Source organism: Moschus berezovskii, chromosome 12 (assembly GCF_049115385.1).
Source record: "Moschus berezovskii isolate FMDL1 chromosome 12, NW_MosBer_1.0, whole genome shotgun sequence".
NCBI lineage: Eukaryota > Metazoa > Chordata > Mammalia > Artiodactyla > Moschidae > Moschus > Moschus berezovskii.
In genome coordinates this window covers 10,341,860-10,365,640 of record NC_142471.1, presented here as the reverse complement: position 1 = coordinate 10,365,640, position 23,781 = coordinate 10,341,860, and the positions used below count along the sequence as shown (strand labels likewise).

The 23,781-nt window shown below is 37.1% G+C and overlaps 1 protein-coding gene across 1 annotated transcript in view; it reads right to left on the bottom strand.

Moving 5' to 3' along the window:
* Positions 1–23,781, bottom strand: part of RYR2 (ryanodine receptor 2) — a 537,004-nt gene that overhangs the window by 180,227 nt on the left and 332,996 nt on the right. The window contains exons 57-61 of the mRNA XM_088842508.1: positions 22,042–22,165; positions 21,398–21,513; positions 18,048–18,112; positions 15,524–15,645; positions 7,821–7,870 (exon numbers count right to left, since the gene is read on the bottom strand). Of these exons, the coding sequence (XP_088698634.1) occupies positions 7,821–7,870; positions 15,524–15,645; positions 18,048–18,112; positions 21,398–21,513; positions 22,042–22,165 (477 nt within the window). The remainder of the gene's footprint in view (positions 1–7,820; positions 7,871–15,523; positions 15,646–18,047; positions 18,113–21,397; positions 21,514–22,041; positions 22,166–23,781) is intronic.

Genomic DNA, 23,781 nt, shown 5'->3' with positions numbered 1-23,781 from the left:
ATGTATATGTATGACTGAATCACTTTGCTGTAGACATGAAACTAGTACAACATTGTTAACCAATTATACTCCAATAGAAAACAGAACTTTTAAAAAAGTAGCAAGTTGTGCAACTTCTAAAATTTAATTTAAACCATTAAATTCTTAGCATAATGACATACTCAGTTCTCCCAGAGGCACTATCCTCAGGGATTCTTAGTGCTTCAAATGACTTTCATTTCATTATATGTATCCTATTAAACAAACACATACACAATCTGAACCTTTTTAGGGACAATACAAACATTAACAGTCATTCCTCAGTATCCTCAGGGGACTGGCCCCAAGATCCTTCCCCAACACCAAAATCCAAGGATACTTGAGTCCCTTGTATAAAATAGCATAGTATTTGCATATAACCTACATATATCCTCCTTTATACATTAAATCATCTCTAGATTACTAATAATACAGAATACAATGTAAAAGTTATGCACAAATTTGTTGAGGTATGGTGAATTCAAGTGCTACTTTTTGGACCTTATGGAATTATTTTTTTCGAGTATTTTTGATCCCTGATTGGTTGAATTCATGGATGCAGAGCCTGCAGATATGGAGGGATGACAGTAATATTTCCTAATATCTCCTGATACAAGAAAACTCTTCATTTAAATATATGAACAGGGTTTGGGGTGGTGGTGGGGTCACAGAGGAATCAACATAAACTTACTCCACTAATTTTTTAATCAGAAAGAGATACCAATGGATAGAATTCACAATATTACTCTATTTATTATTTAAAACTCTTTTGAAAACAATATTAAGATTTTGGCACCAGTTTAAACCAGTCATACTCACCTAGGGGGAGAAAGCAAGTGTTTTAACAAGACCTGTTGTTTCATTTAAACGTGATAATACTTGTTCAATATTCCTGAAGCTAATATTGGAGCTGTATTAATGATGTGAAAATGCTGAGTTCTAGGGTTATTGAGGTCAACCAGAAGAAATATTGCTGATAAGAAATATGCTGATCATGCTGCAAAATGCTTGTTTTACTCTAGGCATTCCTAGAAACCTGTTTGTCATCAAAGCTGAAAATTCTCCAGTAAATCCTAGGACTCTCTGGACTGTCTTGCTAATTAACTGTCTTGCTAACACGTTAAAAACTCAGAAGAAAAAAGGAAAGTAGACAAAGCCTCTAAATGATAACTATTTTGTGCCAGCCTTCTGGAATAGTTACTTGAACGGAATAGATCATTGTTAGTAGAGTTTAATGATCTTCTTGTTTTAAGAGTCATTAGTTATAGTGTTACTTCCTTTTCAATGTAAGTGCTCTAAGTGGAAGGCTTTAAGAATTTTTTAAAAACGCGATTCTCACCAATTGTGAGATTAAGTGGATACTATAGTTTTCCTAATCTCAAGAGGAAAAATATGTAGTTTGGGCTATTTGTGAATGTAAGAAAATTCCAAACTGATAGCACTTATCTCATTGCTAAAAGCATCTCCTTACTTATCTACTCTTTAGACTGTAGTCTTCTTAAAGGTAAGACCTGGTTGGTTGATTCATTCCATCATAAGATATTCATAAAACAGCCACTATGTGCCAGACTTCCTCCTGGACTCTGAGGATACAAAAATAAGCCTTCAAAGAGCTGAGTTTTGCATCAGAGAGAGAAGTTAATCTAGCAACTCACCAGTGAGATGAAGGAAAAGTACATAGAGCTAAGAGAATGTTATAATTGCAGAGAGAGTATAATCAGAGAGGTCAGCTATGATCATCTTCCAGAGAGACTACTACTTAGTTTGAAATATGAAAGGTGGGTAGTTCATCCCATTATAGGTGTGAGGGACTGGAGAGGGGCATATATAGGATCCCATTACACTCAGTAATCATGGATGGTGCAAACGGCCTGAGCAGATATGAAAATGACACTTTCAGGAAACAGAGAGAAGACCACTTAAGCTGAGGCATCGTGAAGAAGCAAGAATTCTCTGGGAAACAGGGATGGAGGGGGACAAGGGGGGCAGACTATGAAACACTAACCAGATTAAATGTCCGTATTAAGAATTCTGATCGTAATTCTAGAGAAATGGGAAGCCACTGGCTACGCAAGAGTATATTCAGTTTTGAGATCACTTTTTGCTTTGTCTTGTTTTTTGGAGGGGAGGCAAGAGATATGATGGTTTTGGAACACAGTTTAGAAAGGCAGGAGGGAGATCTGAGAGCAGGGTTAGTATGTTCTTAGAGGCATACAGGTGAAAGATACCTGTAGATTGGCTTAGGTTGGTAGTAGTAAAGAGGTAAAGGAATCTTCATTTGTCAAATCCTCAGAGCCTAAGAGAATGCCTCACACACAGCAAATATTTACTGAATGAATGCACAAAATGAATGTCATTAAGGCATTTGATTTATTTCCACATGGAAAAACAAAGCCGTTAATAATTCCTGTGTCACCATTCCTATTCCTGTTGGAGTTATGGTTACCAGATTCCACTTCATCTAAAAATAACTGAAAGCCTTAAATAGGCTATAATAGTAGAAGTTGAGTATTCTCTAATTGCCTTAAAATTAGGCAGTTAGACAGTCAGAATTTCCACTTAGCATAAGTGAGGGAAAATGGAGGCATTAAAAGCAGTATTTCGTTAGTCAACAATGTGTCCCTGAAAATGGCACATGGGGTCCTTATATCTTGTCAACCTGCCTGGGTGTTAGCCAGTCCTAACTGATTTTCCAAAACACAAGAACTTATTTGTTCCAAAATACACCAACTTATAATTGCTAGCAAGCATTTCAGAAGTCAAAAGGGAAGACTACGTATAAAACTGTTGCTGTTTAGTTGCTAATTTGTGTCCAACTCTTTGCCATCCTATGGACTGCAGCCCACCAGGCTCCTCTGTCCATGGATTTCCCAGAAAAGAATACAGGAGTGGATTGCCATTCTCTTCTCCAGGAGATTGTCCCTACCCAGGGATTGAAACCACGTCTCCTGCACTGGCAGGTGGATTCTTTACCACTGAGCCACCAGGGAAGCCCTATATATAAAACAGATGCTATTTACTTATTATTTTTTCCATAAAGTATTTTACAGGTATACCAGAACTAATGTTATGCTGGGAATATGGCTTATTGCCCTTTTTAAAAATCCTATCTTTTTCTAAGATAAAATGAAGTGGTTTAAACACCTTCAAAAGCATATATGAGGCATAAAAACACGACTCATCTCTTTAATTCTTAGTGTGCTTCAATGTATAGAAAATATTTTAAAGTAGGTAAAAGATAAAGTAAATATAGAAGTTTAAATTTGGGGAATCCTCATTTTATACATCAGAAAAATTTCTGAGCAAGAGATGAAGTTTTGGAAATATAATTACAATCTGGCAGCCACCTTGGAATAAATATTCCATTGCTGATCAAATTCAGTTCAGTTCAGTTCAGTTCAGTCGCTCAGTCGTGTCCGACTCTCCGCGACCCCATGAATCACAGCACGCCAGGCCTCCCTGTCCATCACCAACTCCCGGAGTTCACTCAAACTCATGTCCACAGAGGCAGTGATGCCATCCAGCCATCTCATTCTCCGTCGTCCCCTTCTCCTCCAGCCCCCAACCTTTCCCAGCATCAGAGTCTTTTCCAGTGAGTCAACTCGTCGCATGAGGTGGCCAAAGTATTGCAGTTTCAGCTTTAGCATCAGTCCCTCCAATGAACATCCAGGATTGATCTCCTCTAGAATGGACTGGTTGGATCTCCTTGCAGTATAAGGGACTCTCAAGAGTCTTCTCCAACACCACAGTTCAAAAGCATCGATTCTTCGGCGGTCAGCCTTCTTCACAGTCCAACTCTCACATCCATACATGACCACTGGAAAAACCACAGCCTTGACTAGACGGACCTTGGTTGGCAAAGTAATGTCTCTGCTTTTTAATATACTATCAAGGTTGGTCATAACTTTCCTTCCAAGGAGCAAGCGTCTTTTAATTTCATGGCTGCAATCAGCATCTGCAGTGATTTTGGAGCCCAAAAAAATAAAGTCTGACACTGTTTCCACTGTTTTTCCATCTACTTCCCATGAAGTGATGGGACCAGATGCCATGATCTTTGTTTTCTGAATGTTGAGCTTCAAGCCAACCTTTTCACTCTCCTCTTTCACTTTCATCAAGAGCCTTTTGAGTTCCTCTTCACTTTCTGCCATAAGGGTGGTGTCATCTGCATATCTGAGGTTATTGATATTTCTCCCGGCAATCTTGATTCCAGCTTGTGCTTCTTCCAGCCCAGCGTTCCTCATGATGTACTCTGCATATAAGTTAAATAAGCAAGGTGACAATATACAACCTTGACGTACACCTTTTCCTATTTGGAACCAGTCTGTTGTTCCATGTCCAGTTCTAACAGTTGCTTCCTGACCTGCATACAGGTTTCTCAAGAGGCAGGTCAGGTGGTCTGGGATTCCCATCTCTTTCAGAATGTTCCACAGTTTATTGTGATCGACACAGTCAAAGGCTTTGGCATAGTCAATAAAGCAGAAATAGATGTTTTTCTGAAACTCTCTTGATTTCTCCATGATCCAGCGGATGTTGGCAATTTGATCTCTGGTGCCTCTGCCTTTTCTAAAACCTGCTTGAACATCTGGGAGTTCACGGTTTACATACTGCTGAAGCCTGGCTTGGAGAATTTTGAGCATGACTTTACTAGCGTGTGAGATGAGTGCAATTGTGCAGTAGTTGGAGCATTCTTTGGCATTGCCTTTCTTTGGGATTGGAATGAAGACTGACCTCTTCCAGTCCTGTCAGCTCCCCACAATTACCACCATCAGGACAAGAATTTTGTCTCTTGGTGTTTTTTCATGCTTCCTTCTTATCACTAATCCCACCTTCCTGACATGTTTCAGGTTAATGTATTTCTTTCTATATTTTTTGCTACTTGACACAAGCCCAAGTATTTCTTTGTTAAACTCAACTTTCACTTCTGTCTCACTTTATTCTTGTTAGGCCATGAACAATTTTTTGAACTAAGTACAGGAAAAACATTTTGATAATCAGTTGGTATCTCCCAGAACACAGAAAAAAATAATATAAAGATAAACATAAAAATAACATAAAGATAAACATAAAAATAACATAAAGATAGGGTGAAAGAAAAAAATTAGAGATTAACATGTCCATATACAAAAGACCACTGTATATATGCTGTTAGACCTCTTTTTCTTTAGGAAAATTCACAATGATATAAATGATACATCAAATGGTCAATACTTGGGACTTCCCACAGAGTTCAGTGGTTAAGACTCCATGCCATCACTGCAGGGGGCACAGGTTAATCCCTGGTTGGGTAACAAAGATCCCACATGCCCCATGATATGGCCAAAAGATAATAAAATTATTTTTTTTTAAAGTAAATACTTCAATTATACCACTTCTGCTTTGATGTGAAAATGCCTAGATTTTAAAGGATTCATGGCGCATGTACTTTAAATAGCTAACTGCCCTAGTTAGTCTGTATGTAATTGGATTCATCTAAATATAAGCTGTACAAATAAGACTAAGGATACCTTAGACTTGAAAGTGGTACAATTACAGGTTACAAAACACTTTAACATTCATCTCATATGAGATTTTATATATACAATAGATCTCTAAAGTTAGTAGTTATTTTATTCTAGTTTCAAAATGAAAAAAATAAAATAAATAATGCTCAACAGAAGTTAAGTCCCTTGTCCAGATCATTCAACTGGTTCAGTTACAAAGAGGGGACTTACATACAGGTTTTCTGATCAAAGTCCATTATTTTCTTCAGGACATCATATTAAAACCATCATCTAAAACCAAGCTACAGCTATAATATGTAAAGTTTACAAGTCTAAGACCTAACATGCTAACGTGTTGACAAGGCTATATTAGAGTATTGTTGAATAATAAAGACTTTTTGATGTTTGTATTGTTTTACAAGCAAATGCCAAAGCAAATTTGAAAAAATAATATAACATACAATGCACGTTAAAATATGCTTTCCAGATAAAGACACACAGTAGTTCTCCACTAAATTCCTGTTAAAAATAAAAATAGTTGTATTTAAAGGCAAAGGGATATAATATACAATGCCTAGATGAAACATTAGAATCACAGATGAAATGAATGTTAAAATTCAGTTCTTCTCCTCTGATTGTTACAAGTTACAGTATGCATTTATCTTCCATTACTGAGCCCTTAATATATTCAAAGGGAAAAAAGGAGATTAAACAACAGGCAAAATTAATACATGGTAATGAAAGTCTACATTAGTAGACCAATAGATTAGTTTAAATATAGTTCCTTTGCAGAGGGTTATAAATTGCAAAATGGCATGAGGTAGGCTTCTGGGATGCTGAAAATGTTCTATGCCTTGAAGTGAGAAAATGGACAAATACACGTAAAATTCCATCAAGCTATGTCATCATGCTGCTCTTAAGATTTATGTACTTCACTGTATATAGGAAATACCTCAAAAAATTTAAAAAGTTATAGCAAAATGTAACCTTGGAAACCAAGAGGTTAAAATATGTAAGAAGCTAAACAACAGAAAGTATTATGGGGTCCCCACCAGAGGTAGATATAATTAGACAGTATTCTCTGAAGACAGATGGAGAATTTTTGAATACATAATCATTATGAGAAGGTTAAAGAGTACATGAAAGTTCTATCTGAATAATTTACATAGAAGTTTTTCTAAGTTGAAGAGAAGTCCGAACAAAAGGCAGTCAACTGGAAATCATTCTGAAGGCAATTTCCCCATTAATTTTGAATAACTGAAACATTAATGCAAAAACCTTGGCAATTTATGGGATTCCATATCTTAAGACTACCCAAATGTTGGATATAATAATATTAAAAACCAAATGCACCATTAAGTCGTCATATCCAGAAGCTATCATTTCTCAAAAAATGGAAAGAATGTAAAAATTATTTGCATATATATATATATACACACACATATACATGTGTACATGTACCTATTTCTCAGTTTATCCATTGTGAATTTTATAGAAATAACATAATCCTTAGGTTTTTTTGTGAATGGACTAGGACTTATGAATCTCTATAAATACACCCAATGTTTTCTTACTGAAGTCACCACAACACTGTCTCAAAATCTAGAGAGCCTTGGGCTAAAATGTGCCTTGACAGTTTATGAAAGCAGATGCAGGAAAGTGTAAAAAATAAACTCTGCCAACTGCTATAGAGTCTTAAAGCCCCACTACAAGGAGAGTCTGTGAAAAGTGAGTGACTGCCCTGCACGGCTATTGGAAAGCAGTGTTTGGGAACATGAACTTCAGCTACATGAATTCTCAGAAATGAACAAAAACTGACTACTGTGGGGTTCAAAGGTACCAGAGAAGTTGCTTTTGGCAAATCCAGGCCTGCCTCTATTATGAAGTTCCAATGTCTGGAATACAGTCAACATGCAAATTTGTAGTCAAGAGCACTGAAAAAGTAAATGCAATTAAAAACTGTGGATAGGTATTTAATCCATCAGAGATAACCAAACACAAGTTCAGAGGCCCAGTTTTGCTTCACCCCTCTGAAATAAAATAAGGTAGAAACTGCCATTTTCATTCAACTGATCTTTAATAATATAAAGTTTGTGATTTTCAAGTGTGCTTTGGACTTGTAGACAAAGTTACAGTCTTCAATTTTACTGTAGGTAATGCTACTTACAAACAACCTTGAGGACCTTACCTTGGCCTATGACGACCATGCATGCAGCCATGCAAACATGCATTCATGCAACATAGCAGCACACAACACAGTGCAAAAATGGCAAAGAAAACCAAGTGATGGCCATGCTAGTATTTGTTTAAGGGTCTCCTTACCAAATAGTGAAATCCTATGCCTGACAAGAACTCCAAGTTTGCAGAATAGGCTGAAGACAAAAGAAAAACAAAAGAGAAAAGGGAAAGGGGGAAGGGAAGGTAGAAAAAACAGGGAGAAATTAAATTCAAATGAAATAAAAAAAAAAAAGAAGAAGAAAAAAAGAAAAATAAACAGCTGATATATGAGCCGGAAAAAAGCAACATGATGTCACGCAGAAAGAATCGATTCTCTGAGCAGAATGTGGAGTAAAGGTATTAAATAAAGAGTCTTTGAGTGCATATCTTTAACAAACACGGTTAAAAAAGCACATATTATAAGTAAAGGAACCAAAAAAAATTGAAAGCAAAGCTAATTAATATAAAAGCAATCTATACAAACCCCACAAAAATATAACTACAGAAAACCATAAGGAAAAATATTTAATTTTATCTGTACCAAAGTACTACTGAAATTCTAGAATTTCTGTTGTTGTTGTTATGGACATTATTTAACAATGGAAGTATGGTGCTTTGTGCACAAAATGCTACTTTTAGTATGTTTTCTCATTTGAACTTTCCTTTTCCTAGACCTTGACCATTATCCCATACACGTATACCAAAGCATTAAGTGAATTTCAGACAATGAACTAGAAAGAGAATTTTAAAAATTTATAATCACTCAAAGAAAAACATTACAGCTGTTATAACTTAAAGGACTTTGAATGCTAATGCATGAATCAAAAATATCTCCCCTCTAGAGTGAGTTCCCAGGTCTTTGTGCCCTTCCTGGCGCTCACCAACAGAAGACTCAAATTAGGGTGCCCAGCACTCAGCATGATGGCATGGCTGTGCACTAATGCTCACATCAGAACCCAGAATCTGGGCAGTACCTGGTCCTGTCCTGTTTTGTCTGTCACCAGGCAGTCTGGTGACTTTCTTGTTGGGTCCTATTTTCAAGAACATCTCACTTCCATGTTACAACCCCTTCTAAACATCCCTCAGGATTCAGCTCAGGACATGTTTACTCCAAAAAGCCTTTTCAATACCTGGTGCTCCTTTACCACTCCCAACCCAAGCTCACAGAAGTCCCCTCCCAGCCAGGGGCCATTTGCAAATATCTATCATGACACTTAACCTCCCATCTTATACTTGATATTATTTTCACTATCCACACTCTTCTGAACTCTCAGACAGCACAGGTGTTCCATAGCTAGAACTTACCAAAGCTCTAATTTTAAAAATCCACTTGTACAGCACCACCTCCACTCAGGCTGATTTTTCCCATCATGGTAACAGCTATGTCCTGACAGCCCTGTCCCTCTTGCCTTCTTTGCCATCACTACCAGGGTACAGATACACATGCTCGGTCCTGGGGATATAGATTATGCCATGGAATATGGCGCTGGCAGCTGCTCATGGCAGAATGGGAAAAAGGAGACAGAATCACCTTTTTGATGTTGACCACTTTCACAGTAAGTTTTGCCCATTATTTCTCACTTTAGTAACAATGTGATATAATTTATTGGTAAAAAGTAATTATATAGGGCATAGGGTAGCTTTTCCAAGAAAATATTCATCCACAAGTGCTTAAACAACTTTGAAGTCTTAGGAAATCTCTATCAGTGCTCTTTTTTTTTTTTTTTTCAAACAATGATCTTGTCAAGTAGACATTAGACACAAAATTCAGCCTTAGGCCACTGAGCTGCTTTATCTATCTTTAGGCTTGAACTGAAACAAACAAAGACCATAAAACAAAAGCACCTTTCTCCAGGCATCCTCACTCACTGAGCTTTCTCTGTGTTAAGTCAATAAGGATCTGTCTCTGGGACTTCCCTTGTGGTCCAGTGGTTAAGACTCCAAGCTTCCACTGTAGGAGGCATGGGTCTGATCCCTAGCTGCGGACCTAAGGTCCCATATGCCAAGTCACACGACCAAAAAAAAAAAAAACCCCACAAGGATATGTCTCCATCTGAGGAAAATGTTTACATCTTAGAATTGTATACATTTTGGATTACTGGAAACTACTCTATCTTAAGTGGTATCTTTTACCTCTGACTCTCTAGTATTAGGGTGAAACATTCAGAGATGATGTTGAATTCGTAATACGCAGATCATGTTATAACCCGATTAATCTAAACTTGGGATGTTTTGTGATGATGGGAAACAGAATGGTTCTGTATCCCATCCCATTGGATCACACTTATGTCTGATAATCTGTCACAGAAAAATGACTTCTTATGATATCAGCTGTTTCCTAACCCTGCTGTTAGTCGCTCAGTCACGTCCAACTCTTTGCGACCCTGTGGACTGGAGTCTGCCAGGCTTCTCTGTCCATGGGGATAATCCAGGCAAGAACACTGGAGTGGGTTGCCACACCCTCCTCCATTCCTAACCCTAGTGATTCCCAATTAGTAACAGATGTGTCACCAGAGAGACATACAGATATATGTTGCGTTGGTCAAAAAGTTCATTCCAATTTTTCAGGACACATCTTATACACATCAGATGGGAAAATCTGAATGAACTTTTTGGTAAAGCCAATGGAAAGCTAGGTCCTCAAGAAAGACAAATCATATCTCTCCCCTTCTGTGCTATCCCCTTTCAGGGTGTAGTTCCCGTGCAAACTCTAGGTCTGACTATTATCAGTGCTAACCTATAGTTTCTTTAAAGCACTTTTCACAATCCTGTTCCTCCCTTTCCCTGTACCGTTCACTACTTAAGAATTCAAAATGCATCTGCAGCTTCCTCCCTGACTCTCTGCCTTGTGAATGTCCTTTCCACCCCTCATGGCTTCTCCTTGAAGTTCTCAATACCCTCCAAATAGTTCATCTAATAACCTCTTTTCACTCTCCGTCCTGCAGAGCTCTCCACAGTACTCGGCATCATTAACTAACTACTCACCATTGTGAAATTCTGATTTCTGTTTTATAGTATTATAGTATAATATTTTCCACTTCTTTGCTAATGAATTGTTCTCTCTCTGTTCTTCATATATCCACTTCTGAAAACCCTCCAAGTGTAACAATTCTCCAAGTTTTGGTGTTCAGCCCTTTCAGCTTCTTTCTTTGGTTTCCTCTTGCTTTCCAAGCTTCAAGCATTAGATGGGTATAGATGGTCCCCAAATATGTCATTTCTTGCCCTGATCTCTCCAATACCAAACACCTATTTATCACTTCCTGCTGTACACTTCCAGCTAAAATGACCTGTTAGCACTTCTAGAAACACTGGTTTAACCAAACTCAACCTCTCGTCAAAACTGTGTTCTGCTGTGCTAAGTTGCTTCATTCACGTCTGACTCTTTGGAACCCCATCGACTGAAGCCCACCAGGCTCCTCGGTCCATGAGATTCTCCAGGCAAGAATACTGGAGTGGGTTGCCATTTCCTCCTCCAGGGGATCTTCCCCACCCAGGGATTGAACCCATCCCTCTCAAGTCTCCTTCTTTGGCAGGCAGGTTCCTTACCACTAGCACCACCTCAGTTCAGTCGCTCAGTCGTGTGCAACTCTTTGCGACCCATGGACTGCAGCACGCCAGGTCTCCCTGTCCATCACCAACTCCTGGAGCTTACTCAAATTCACGTCCATAGAATCGGTGCCATCCAACCATCTCATGCTCTATCATCCCTGTCTCCTCCTGCCTTCAATCTTTCTCAGCACCAGGTTCTTTTCAAATGAGTCAGCTTTTTGCATCAGGTGGCCAAAGTATTGGAGTTTGAGTTTCAGCATCAGTCCTTCCAATGAACACCCAGGACTGATCTCCTTTAGGATGGACTGGTTGGATCTCCTTGCAGTCCAAGAGATTCTCAAGAGTCTTCTCTAACAGCACAGTTCAAAAACATCAATTCTTCAGCACTCAGCTTTCTTTATAGTCCAACTCTCACATCCATACATGACCACTGGAAAAACGATAGCTTTGACAAGACAGACCTTTGTTGGCAAAGTAATGTCTCTGCTTTTTAATATGTTGTCTAGGTTGGTTATAGTTTGAATTTCATGGCTGCCATCACCATCTGCAGTGATTTTGGAGCCCCCCAAAATAGTCTGTCACTGTTTCCATTATTTCCTCAAAACTAGTTCTCCTGAGGTATCTTGCTCTCATTAGTGACACCAGCCTTGTTCCAACCACTCAGCACAGAAACTTCAGCCTCACGTTGGCCTTCTCCTGTTTCCCTGCCACAAGACTCACTACTGAGGCACGCTGGTTTTCTCCACCTGTGTTTCTCACACCAGCCTCCTTCTGCATTAATGTCTCCTGCACATTCCCAGCACTTTATATATGGCTCCACTGACACTCATCACAACATAGAATATGGACTAGCTCTATATGTATGTATTTACTCAGCTGTACTTCTAAGTCCATTAAAGCTAGGAACAGTGCCCTCGTGCCTGTGTGTTTATCCTCAGACCTAGGATAGCATCTTGTACCCAGCGGGCATTCAGAACACTTGCTGAACAAACCCAAGGGTAGCATCACCTACCGGAGGTATCACTTCTGTGACAACAGCCTGCATCCCTGTCACAGCTCTGAACGGCTGTTGTGGTCTCCCAGCCACGTTACTCTTATCAATCCCACTTTCGCTGCCAGGCTGTTCTCAATTCTTCTATTTAAAAAGCATTAATGGCTTCCTAGTGCTCATGAATTATTTTAAGAAAAATATTTTTTTTCAAAAAGCAAAATGAAATTTTATTCTGGCAGGTACTATCAGTTACAGTGTTCCATAAGGAATCTATATAACCAATATTTCGCCTAAATGACCCAGCTTCTACTCTTTATGTTGTTTTCTAGAAAATATCCCCCTTTCTTAATCTCTGATCTGAATGTTTCTAAGATCTTTGACTGTCATGACTTCCATTCATCTCTAAGCCCATCCATACCCATCCAAAGGAGTCTTACTTTATTTGGAATCCCATAGCACTGCTTGGCTTTCTGCTATTGGAACTATATGTATTTCCATATACTTAGCCACTGCCATGTACACTCCTGAAGTACAAAGACTCTCGTCTAACACATCTTTGTGGATAGCACAGCAAGAAATGCTTGATACATAATTTATAGTGCCAGAAAGTATTCAAACAACTAATGGGAACAACTTGGTTTTAACTGTGGAAAAGTTAACTTAGACTCACTCAACTACAGCTACACAAGCTATTAAATCATGGTTATGCTCATTGTGTGTATGAAGCTATGCTTATATGTTCACAGCATCAGGGTCAGTTTTTTTTTAATCTATTTTATTCTTTTTTTTTAAATTTATTTTAGTCACTAAAGTAACAGCTGAAGTGGTACAAAATCAGATTTATAAATTTCAGTGATTCCACTCCAACATGACAAACAAATTGCTTGTTTTCATTAATGTGGTAGTGATGTTGGTTATTTTAAAACATAGCATTATGATTAAGGTAAGATTTTTTTCATTTTAAAAACTTAGAAAACACATAAAAATAGTAATACAAAATCTACATTTACTACATAAAGAAAACTACCATTTACATTAAATTTATCCCTTACCACTACTTTTCTATAGCTAAAAATTTAGTTTTAAAAAAAATCCAGATCAATACTATTTGAACATGTATTTAATTTTTTAAATAATTTCCCTAAGTTGTCACATATTTATATCCATCATAATTTTAATGACTGGACAACATGTACCATAATTTGCTTATCATCACCTTATTCATTTTTCAACTCTGATTTTTTTTCTCTCTGAGCTTTAGTTTAACTTATGTTTGGCACAAAAGTACTGTAAAGAAATCAGTTACTTTCCGTATTACGTCTCTCATTTCTGTGTGTTGGAATTTTAATGGCATATATTCCTTTTGGAAGTGCTCATTGGAGAAGTAAAACTTATCAACCTCTTTCCAAGAGGTGAAGAAAAATTTGAAGATGAAATCATTAAAAACAGGGGAAGTATTACTATAAGGGCCCCAAACTATATCAGTGGAGGCTAGCATAGACTCATGATGTTCTTCTGATTTATTCTATGAGGGATATATTTGGTAAAGGAAAATTAATTATTACCATAGTTAGGAATTATTCTCAGAATAAGACTAAAACTGAAATGGTGGTAACAAAACACAAAAGGGGAGGGGAAAGAGCAGAATTCACACATCTTTTAAAAATTTCCCCCCATATTCTCTAATTATATTGTCTTGATTTATGTAATTGAATCTCATTAAATTAATACCACCTGTAAGAACTAAGTTTCTATGACAATAGGCTAACTGGCCAGAGAAAACTAGCTGACTGTGCAGTTGCCTTGGTTTCAGCGTTTAAGGGTAACTTGGTGCGCTGGCGTTTTCCCAGCTATTGGGTGCACTCAACTGTCCACAGAGGGACAGGCGATGTGGATGAGTGCGTGTACGAAATGAGGCAGGAAGGGTCCCTCTCTCTCCCAGAGAAGAAGGAAAGAAGGCCAGGCCCAAGTGGGCAAGCGATGAAATTTGCATCTTGGAAAATAGTTCTTCCTTCCCTTTTCTTCTAGTAACACAGTTGGTGGAAACAAAGCTAAGACACCGGGATGGATTCTCTATTACCTTTATCAGCTTCACAAGAACCTTATTATTTGAAGAAGTTTGGAAACATTTTTAATGCTGTTGCAATCCTACATCACATAACTGGCTACTTATTGGTTGGTAAAACAGACAATAAACAAACTCAAGAGATTAGCTTAAAATCCCACCCCCAGTGTTATGTAACAAAGGAATCTTACTTATCCTTTACCCTCTGGTGACAGGCTATATTCAATCTCATCTCATTCTGTTCAATAGGCTGATACTGCACTGCCATTTAGCATATTATTAAAGTCAAGTCCATGCTATGACTCTAAAATCTGCTCTAAAAAGTCTTAAAAAAAAAAGAAAAACAGGTTTGTTTTCCAAGCAAGCTACTGCTGACAGATACATAGACACTGTGAGATAATAAATGCATATTCTTTTAAAACATTAAACCTGTGATAATTTTGCTAAACAGCAATAGATAGATAAAAAGAAAATGCAGTCCAATGAAAACCTGTATTCTGCTTTATACAGGGTACTAATTTTCACAGAAAATTTTTTTTTCAATACAATCTAAAAGCTTGGTATAGTCTCCTGAGCAATGTAATACAGAAGCAGACTTTCTCAGGAATTGATTCTCATGCATCCTAACTTCTGGAAGAATTTTGAGGATTCAGACTTGAAATTGCCAGTGGAATCACAAATCTAAAGAATACTTAGGTTTAAACAATGAGAAATCACTGTCAGGGTGTGGCTTGAGTGGTGTGAGTGGAAAACCTCAGAAAGTATATATGTTTACATCATTTTATTCCAGGATTGGTCAAAATTTTTTTGATTTAAAATTATAGTTACTATAAATGAGATTTTGCCCTCCTGAAAAATACAGGCTGGCAAAAATACTAGATTTGAAAAAATTTTAATGAAACCAATGTTAGCATCTTTTATCAAAAATACTATACTGATATATCTCCAGCCTCTACTTGTAGTTCTGAACTGTGTATTTTATTCCCTCAACTCAGTATTATATTTAGCAGTAAAATATAAGAAAATTCAATACCTAGAACACATGTATTAACTTGCCCAAACCATCATCCTTGTAGTATTTGATTCCCAGGGGCCAAGGAAGATGGGTGTACATTCTGCATGCTCCTACTTCAAGATCCTGAGATACTCTTTCTCAAATGCAAATACTCTTAAACAATAGTCTTTATTTTTATAGCTGTTTACCTAGTCACCATTTCTTTCTCTTTGTTTGATGCATGTCCTCCAGAACAGAGAGGTCTGCTTGCTGCAGATAAGAAGTATAAACGGTGGTTTTTGAAATACTGATCAATTAAAGGAAGAACGACCTGAAAGAAAGGAAAAGAAAACAGATCTACACAGTGGAATCTTGTGGGGGACCAATGCGTGCTGACTCTTTGATGCAGCCAGAGCTTTGTTCACATGCAGTGAGTCCCCAGCATTCACAGCCATGCCAGTCAGCACCATTTCAGAGTATCCCTCTCTGCTGTCTCCAGTCTGTGTGTGGGGGTGGCGGGGGGGAATGGGAGTAGGGGGGGCGCAGGGATAAGGTGGGTTGGGGTGTCATTATGAAAAACACACTGAATTTTCAGTGTTTGAAATGAGTCTCAATACTTTCTCAAAATGAAATAGTCTTTAATATTTTCACACACTGCAGTTCACTGCCCAAAAGATTCAGACAATCAAGGATGACCTTCTATGGAGTCTCTACTATGACTGAGGACTGTAACTGACAGGCTATAATTTCATGTATCCCAGTGACCACTTTGTATGGTAGGTGTGATCAACCCTCTTTTTGAGGTTGAAGGTGGAGATGAAGACAGTGAATGATTTACTCAGTCACATCGCCACTTACCAACTTACAAAGTTCTTCATCCCTGGCCTTGATCAAGGCCTACCTCTTAATTCTGTATTCTAATCCTGCTGGCCTTTGTCCAATCCCCACCTCCCCCATCCACAGGCTGTGTACATGCCACGCCCTCTGTCTGAAATGTCCTCCCCACACCCCATAACCGAGTTACTCCACGCCTCCTGCAGGCCTCAGCACAGTAGCACTTCATCAGGTAAGCCTTTGCTGGCCTATCGATGACATAAACTCCCTATATCCTCTGGTCTTCTAACATCATTTGCAATTTCATATTTTATTTGTGTGATTTTGGATTAGTCTGTCTCCCTAAGAGTCTATAAGGTGCATGAGAGATAAAAACATTTTGGGGTTTGTTTAAACCCCTCTCTTGGCCTCTATAACTCCTGCTTGCTCTGTTTCATTTATCACTGACTCACTTGTGCCTAGGACTTTGCTGCAAGCCAGTAGCAAGCACTAGATATATATTCATTGAATATATAAATGAAAAAGGTGATAATAATAGGCATTATCAGTATTTAGACTCTAGTCTAAATCCAGTTTTTTCCTACATGATATATTTTAAATAATATATTTATTATTTTTTAATAATAGGAATACACAAGTTTCCAGATCTGTCTAGAAAGCTGTGACACCTGAACTTAGTGACTGACATATAATAGGTACTCAGTAAATGTGTGAATGAATGAATCACAAAGTGAGTAGAAATTAAGCCTCATTAAGCATCTGCAAACAAAATCACTAGGAGTGCTGAGCACACTGGCAATGGTATACAAGAATGTATTCTAAATTCATGATTAGAGGTCATGAACAGCATTTCTGATCACTGGTTATCAAGGAGGATTACACCCTAGTAGAATAGATACCTAGCAACGTGCAGCCTAAGACAAACTTCAGATGATTGATATAGACTTTGGGTGCTATACTGAATGGAAAGAAAAGACAGGAGAAATTTCCCATATAATAAAGAATACAATTCTGAAAACATAATAGAAGCCAAATATTAATCAATCAATAAACATGCCATTTTACAAATGACCTATAATTGCCACATGCAAGTACTTTGAAAGGAACCTGACAGAAATAATCAGGTCTTCAGGTTAACCGAAACATGTTGTAAATAGGAAAGCTTCCCAAGGGAATTCTGTCTTTGTGACACTGAAATCTACATCCTTGTAGGCTAATGCATGACACAGACCAGAAACACAGTCAACACTGAGTAAGTGAATGGACCCAACGTGGAGACTCTGCAACTCTTCATCTCTTTCCCGTACTGGCTGAAAGGAAGTCAGGAATGTTTCAGACGTAGAGCAAAGTTTTGCTGAATTCATATTAAGTGGAATAAACAAAAATGATTGGCTATACTCTAACTGTAAACAACTGATCCTGTCTGAGCTTCAGTTTTCCTTTTCTGAGTAGGACTCAGGCTCCACAATAACGATTCTATAGTATAGGTTATAACATAATCATTGACAAATTAACTCAGGCATTTCCTCTTTAACGAAGAAATATGCATCTGAAATTTTAAAATCAGAATAATATTCAAATGTTAGGAAGTAGCTGTTTCTCTTTTATGTCATATGATGAAGCCAAAAAAGAGAACTTTGAGTCAGACTTCATAGAGAACAAAGTCATTTGAGGAATACCGTGTGGAGAGCAGAACAAGTTATTTTAAGTATGACCAAGGATACTGGGAGCAAATTTATCCCGCATGATTCATGCAGTTATTTTCGTGCCACAGACTATTTACTTAGAAGAGTATTCATATTTCTAGACAAGTGCATTCTGCAAAGAGGCAACCATCTAAAGAGTATATTTGGTAAACAAACATATTGAAGGAAAAACAAGACAGATCGTATACTGTACTTTAGCAAAGAACTTGATTTCTTGTTCATAAGGGAAATGTTCTCCTTTGCTTCTGCTGCCACCATCTGTAGACATGAAGAGTTTTTTTAGGTACATGTTGCACTTCAAACACTGCAAAATATTCACCCCAAATGCAGTTTAGAACACACTGCTAAATGTGTTACCCTCCTAAACTGAACACAAAGAGAGAAAGGTTAACCTCAGCAGTGTCATTAATGGAAAAAAAAAAGATGAAAAATATACCCACATCAAAATAAAAAAGCTTTTGAGACAGCCCACACATGTGGTTACAATCACAAACTTCTGATGTAACTCTGAGATCTTATTAACATGTACTGAGAAAACTGGAATAAAGTAAAAAGTTCACATTTTTAGCAGTAAAATCCCACATTTTCTTTCAGTGAGAAAGAAGCTCACAGGGGTAAGAAAACTGAGTAGAAAACAAGTAAACAAAATTCATTAGATTTTAACACTAGTCTCCAATAAACATAGTTACTTCTTGGTGTGACAAAGCTAAAGCTATTAATATTAATATACCAATGGAAAAATTGCAGGAAGCCAGTGCCTGTGATGAGGGGGAGGACTACAATTATAATACTAGGTTGGAAAATTAACATTCTGCTAAAGAACAAAGAAGTTCACCAATGTCAAAAGATAATCTCCATAAGCAAAGCAAAAATCCCCAAAGTTTCCCCATGGTACAGAAAACGAGTTCAAGGTGAAGAACTGATTGACCTAATGCATTTAGCTTAAAAGGTGGCCTTTCCTGATTCCCTCAGGCATACAGATGAGATTTTATGCATACTGAAGAGGTAGTAATAACTATAATAATCATGATGATATGCAGAACAGATTGGAGAGCTAAGAATTTCAGAACTGGATATAAGGTTTTAGTAAAATTTATAAGCAGAGTTTCCATATTTTATAAGAATCAAACTGACTTTTCCTTGAAAAAGTTCTTTTGCAAACAGAAATAAAAACAATCGGAAATAGGCTTTTAAATTTTTAAAGGCACAAATTTGGCATAAGTTTTAGATAATCTAGGTAATATTTTGTAAAATTAGACAATTATCTTCCCATGAATAAGTAAAAGAAAATTATGTTTTTTTTAATATTTACGAATTTCATTTATTAAATCAACTTGACACTAAATCTCTCTCAAACATTTGCACAATAACTGGATCTACCTAAGGGGCTTCTCAAATAAATGTTAATCAGACAGAATTTTGTACCTATCTAAATCTTACCATATTTCATAGCATTAAATAGGAAATATTTTTCCATTAATTATACATTTTAACAAAAATGCTTATGTAGAAACTGTGAAAAGATCTGGAGAGAGTATGACCTACGATCTAACACAAAAATTAGAAAAGGCACATGCACATTCTTACTGGCACCATGAGTCTATGTTTAAGAACGACTATATTAAAGACGTGCTACAAAGGCAATAAAGTGAAAAATAAAAGAAGGTATCACAAAAATTTGGGGTTTTAGTAACAGTGGAAAATGGAAATAAATGACTGTACAGACAATCTCAACTTTGTCTGATCCTAACAGAGTTCTTATACATAACATGCTTTTCAGTCACCTGAAAAAGGAACAGCTAACATCAGCAACTGTAAAAAAACAAACAAACAAAAAACTAATTTTGTTGGGCTCTATACTAATCTAACCTTACTTTTCCCCAGAATTCTATTTATAAGACCTTCTCCTATGGAAAAAAGAAACGTGTGAAGGAGGTGAACTTACCCTGTAGTAAGCCTCTCACCACTTCTTATACAGAAACACTTTCCTAGGAGGTTTAGTCAGAAACTTGAATACAGTATGACTAAAGCCTAAACAAATTTCATCCTTCAAAGTTCTGTTTCTGTTAACCATAGGGAGGCAAAAGAAAAGTTTGTTTTTCTCGTTCCCTTCTCCAAATGATCACTCTTTTTTCCCCTCTTTTCCTTTCTCTGGTCAAAAAGAAGGCTGGATGCCAGAGTTGCTGTTCATTCATATACTCTTAAATGTGGATTAGAAATGTCAACATTTAAGTTTGTGCATAAAAACTTCAAAAATTCACCATGGCCTCATACTTGTTCTTTGGTGAAATATCATTAGAGTAATTTGGCTATTAGCCAGGATGACTACCATATTTTAAAAAAATACTGATGGATGACATACAAACAGACTGTATATTATGGATTAGTTTATATAATTGGTCTTTATGAAAAAGTTGGTTAAGAGATAAAAAAAAATATAGCATTTGTACTGTAGATAAGGAGGCATGTTGAGAGGAAGGTTCTCTAAGAGACGGATGCTCAAACTGAATATCTCTAATCACATCTGGGATCCAGGGACCCATGAACAAGAAAATATCAGAGCTCAAATTTCTATAAACTTTAATCTGATGCTGTGCTGAAAATTTAAGCATAAATCCTAAGATAACAGCAGCAAAAAGAGCCCCTGGTTAGCAGGGATCTTTTGCTGATGTATTGCTATGAGACCTAGAACTATGGACCCCAAGGAAAGGGGCTGAAAACCGAAAGAATGTGGGTTAAAAAAAACAAAATAAAAACAGAAATACAACCTTAAAAGTGGGAAAGAAAATAAGATCACCACCAGCAGAGCACACAGTTTTTCAAAAAGGACAAAACTCTACTCTTTATATCTAATACCAACCAGTGGCTAGAAGGGGATCTGACACGAAGGTAAGTCACTAACAACTTGAATTTTAATTCAACAGTGCTGAGGACAAACACAAAATAAGAGAATTGTGAGGAGGCTGTCTTGATGATCTGTTCCAAATCTACAGTTTAAATTAAGGAGTTCTTTTTGTACTTAAATGTCACTGAGCCAGATGGGGAAAAGGTCCTTCCTTTCACCCTAAGAGGATCATAAAATATCCTGCATTACTGATACACTAGTATAAATATGTGTTCCTGCAAAGGCTAAACTTGAGGGCTTTCCATTGTCTAGAAATTTGGAGAATCCATAGAGTTTTATTTCCTTTTTTTAAAAGAGCAGAGCAATTAATTTCATAAGGAAAGATTTAACTGTACCTTAAAATTTGATTTCCATCCAATGTATCTTTCAAAATGAAAAATCAATGTCAATATACATTTTAAGGAGAAAAGAATTGCATGTTAGAATTTTTTAAAGTTCTCAAAATTTACCCATCCTTAAAAATGAGTTTTCCTATTGACTGTTAGATTCAGGTTAGTACTAGGATGGATATAAAAGTGTTTACACCATCAGGGAACAACCATAAGCATCCCAGTGGTTTATGCTGTTCTATATCCTGATGTTGTAAATAACAAACATAACAAAAACTGGGCTGTTAGTAACAGGACCATGGTACCTACCAAACTCCAGGATATACTGATGGGCCTCGTCCACATAGCGAATGAGTTGCTGAAGGAAACTATAGGCAAATCGTTTCTCAATAGAAGGTGTGTCCAGTTCTAGGTCTTTGAACCCTCTAGAATGGCAAAAAGAAAAAATGGAAACCAACATCTAACAAAGACTATTAGAAGGCAAGGTAAAAACAAAATATATTTTGTTAAATATCTACATACAGAGAGGTATCTTAACATTTTACATACAACAATATATACATTTATACACAGATACAGATACATTTGCAAGGTTAGCCAAGATTTTATAGCTAAAAATAAATTATAAAAAATACTTTGCATCTGATAAGAAGCTGTACTTAATAAATATTACTACACAATAAGATCTTGCATTTAGAAATACAGAGTGTCATTTCTGCCTAGAGATTTTGCCTAAATGATGAATGGGGACTTAACATAAAAGGTGTAGGCAACTCAATTATATGGCAGCTAAGGGCATTAATGTTTCCAACATGTATATTTTGAACACACTAAATAGTAGCTTTGACATTTAAAGAGGCCACGGAGCTCATTTTCAGCATTAAATCTGACAGGGCTGTTTGAATATTCAGTCTTATAACAAGAATGTGTAACTGGAGAAGGTGCGCTTTTACCTGGATACAGCATAGCCATTGATCTGCAGGAACTTGAGGATGTCCTGTGCTTTTTCCCTATCTTTGGCTTTCTCTTTGGCCGTCAGTGTATCATAAGGTACCAGTAGGGGATGGTTTCCACCTCCTAAGAGGATGTCAAGATGAGAATACAGCATAGTATTTAGAAAATAATCTGAAATGAGATATGGCTGCATTTGGGCTTCCCTAGTAGCTGAGGTGTAAAGAATCCGCCTGCAATTCAGGAGACCCGGGTTCAATCCCTGGGTTGGGAAGAATCCCCTAGAGAAGGGAATGGCAACCCACTCCAGTTCTCTTGCCTGAAGCAGGACAAGAGGAGCCTGGCAGGATACAGTCCATGGGGTTGCAAAGAGTCAGACACAACTGAGCGACTAACACTTTCACTACTTTCACAATAGAATTTTCACTTTACTACAGAATTCCTGGTATCCTCTAATTATACACAGGATACATAGGACTCATCCAAGACTCTTTCCTCTCTAGAGTCTTTAATGCTTCAATTAATTTAGGAAACCTGTTCAAAAAAGACTATGCATACGCCTTCTAAGATGCAACTAAAACATGAACATAAACACAATTGTAGTATCAAGTATCAAAGACATCTACAGTCACACGAGAAAGAAAAAGAGGCCATGTTTTCCTTCTCACTCAAATGAACTCTGAATGCAGAGTGTACTATGCACTAAATTTGCACAACTGGATCCAGTAAAATTACAAGGCAGGATTCAAGCAAAATGCTTCATTTTCTAATGCACAGAGAAAAGATAAAAAATTGTCTTAAATACGTAATTTTCACTATGCCTCCCAGATCAGAAAATGCTTTATTGTCTTCACTGTTGTTGTTTAGTCACTAAGTCTGACTCTTTTGTGCCCCATGGACTGTAGCCCTCCAGGCTCCACTGTCCATGGAATTTTCCAGGCAAGAATACTGGAGTGGGTTGCCATTTCCTTCTTCAGGGGATCTTCCTGGTCCAGGGATCAAACCTGGGTCTTCTTCATTGCAGGCAGAGTCTGCCACTGAGCCACAGGGAGCCTACTTTGCAGTCACATATTTCTAAATCCACAAAACTCAGATTGTTAAGGTACAAGTTGATCGCTGTTAATTATCTAATAGAAGTAGCATATGTAATTGATTGACTTAGAATTCTGGCAAGAATCTAAGTTTCTAGCATACCTCTTCTGATAAGAAATACTAAAAGCATTCTTTTAAATTTAAAAATTCTGGGAAGCATTTAAATTTTAAAAACCTGACCAAAAGAAAACCATTTATAAAATTGTAAATTTTGTAAAAACATATACAAAAATTATAAAAATCTCAAAAGATCGTATCCAGATGTAAACATCTGGTACAAGGAGCACTATTAAAGTAGCAGCAAAAAGAACAGCTTGGTAGGTCCCAGATTAAAAGTTTATAAAACACATAAAGGAATATATTTTATGTGGGATGCTAAAATTCCTTGAAATATAACTGCTAAGGAAACTCCAGAATAAAAATAACTGAAATGGCTATTTTGTTTGAATGACAATGAAACACAAAGCCTATGAAATGTGTCCAATGGGCTTAAGTCAGGACTTCCAGAGCAATCATAAATGTTGAATTGGCCCTCAAAAAAGAAATAAGCAAGCAAAAGGACAAAGGAGAATATGCCATGCTCTCCTAGTGCTTGCTTGGACGGAGAGTGCCATCTACAGAAATATAATCACGCAACGAACCTTCTGACC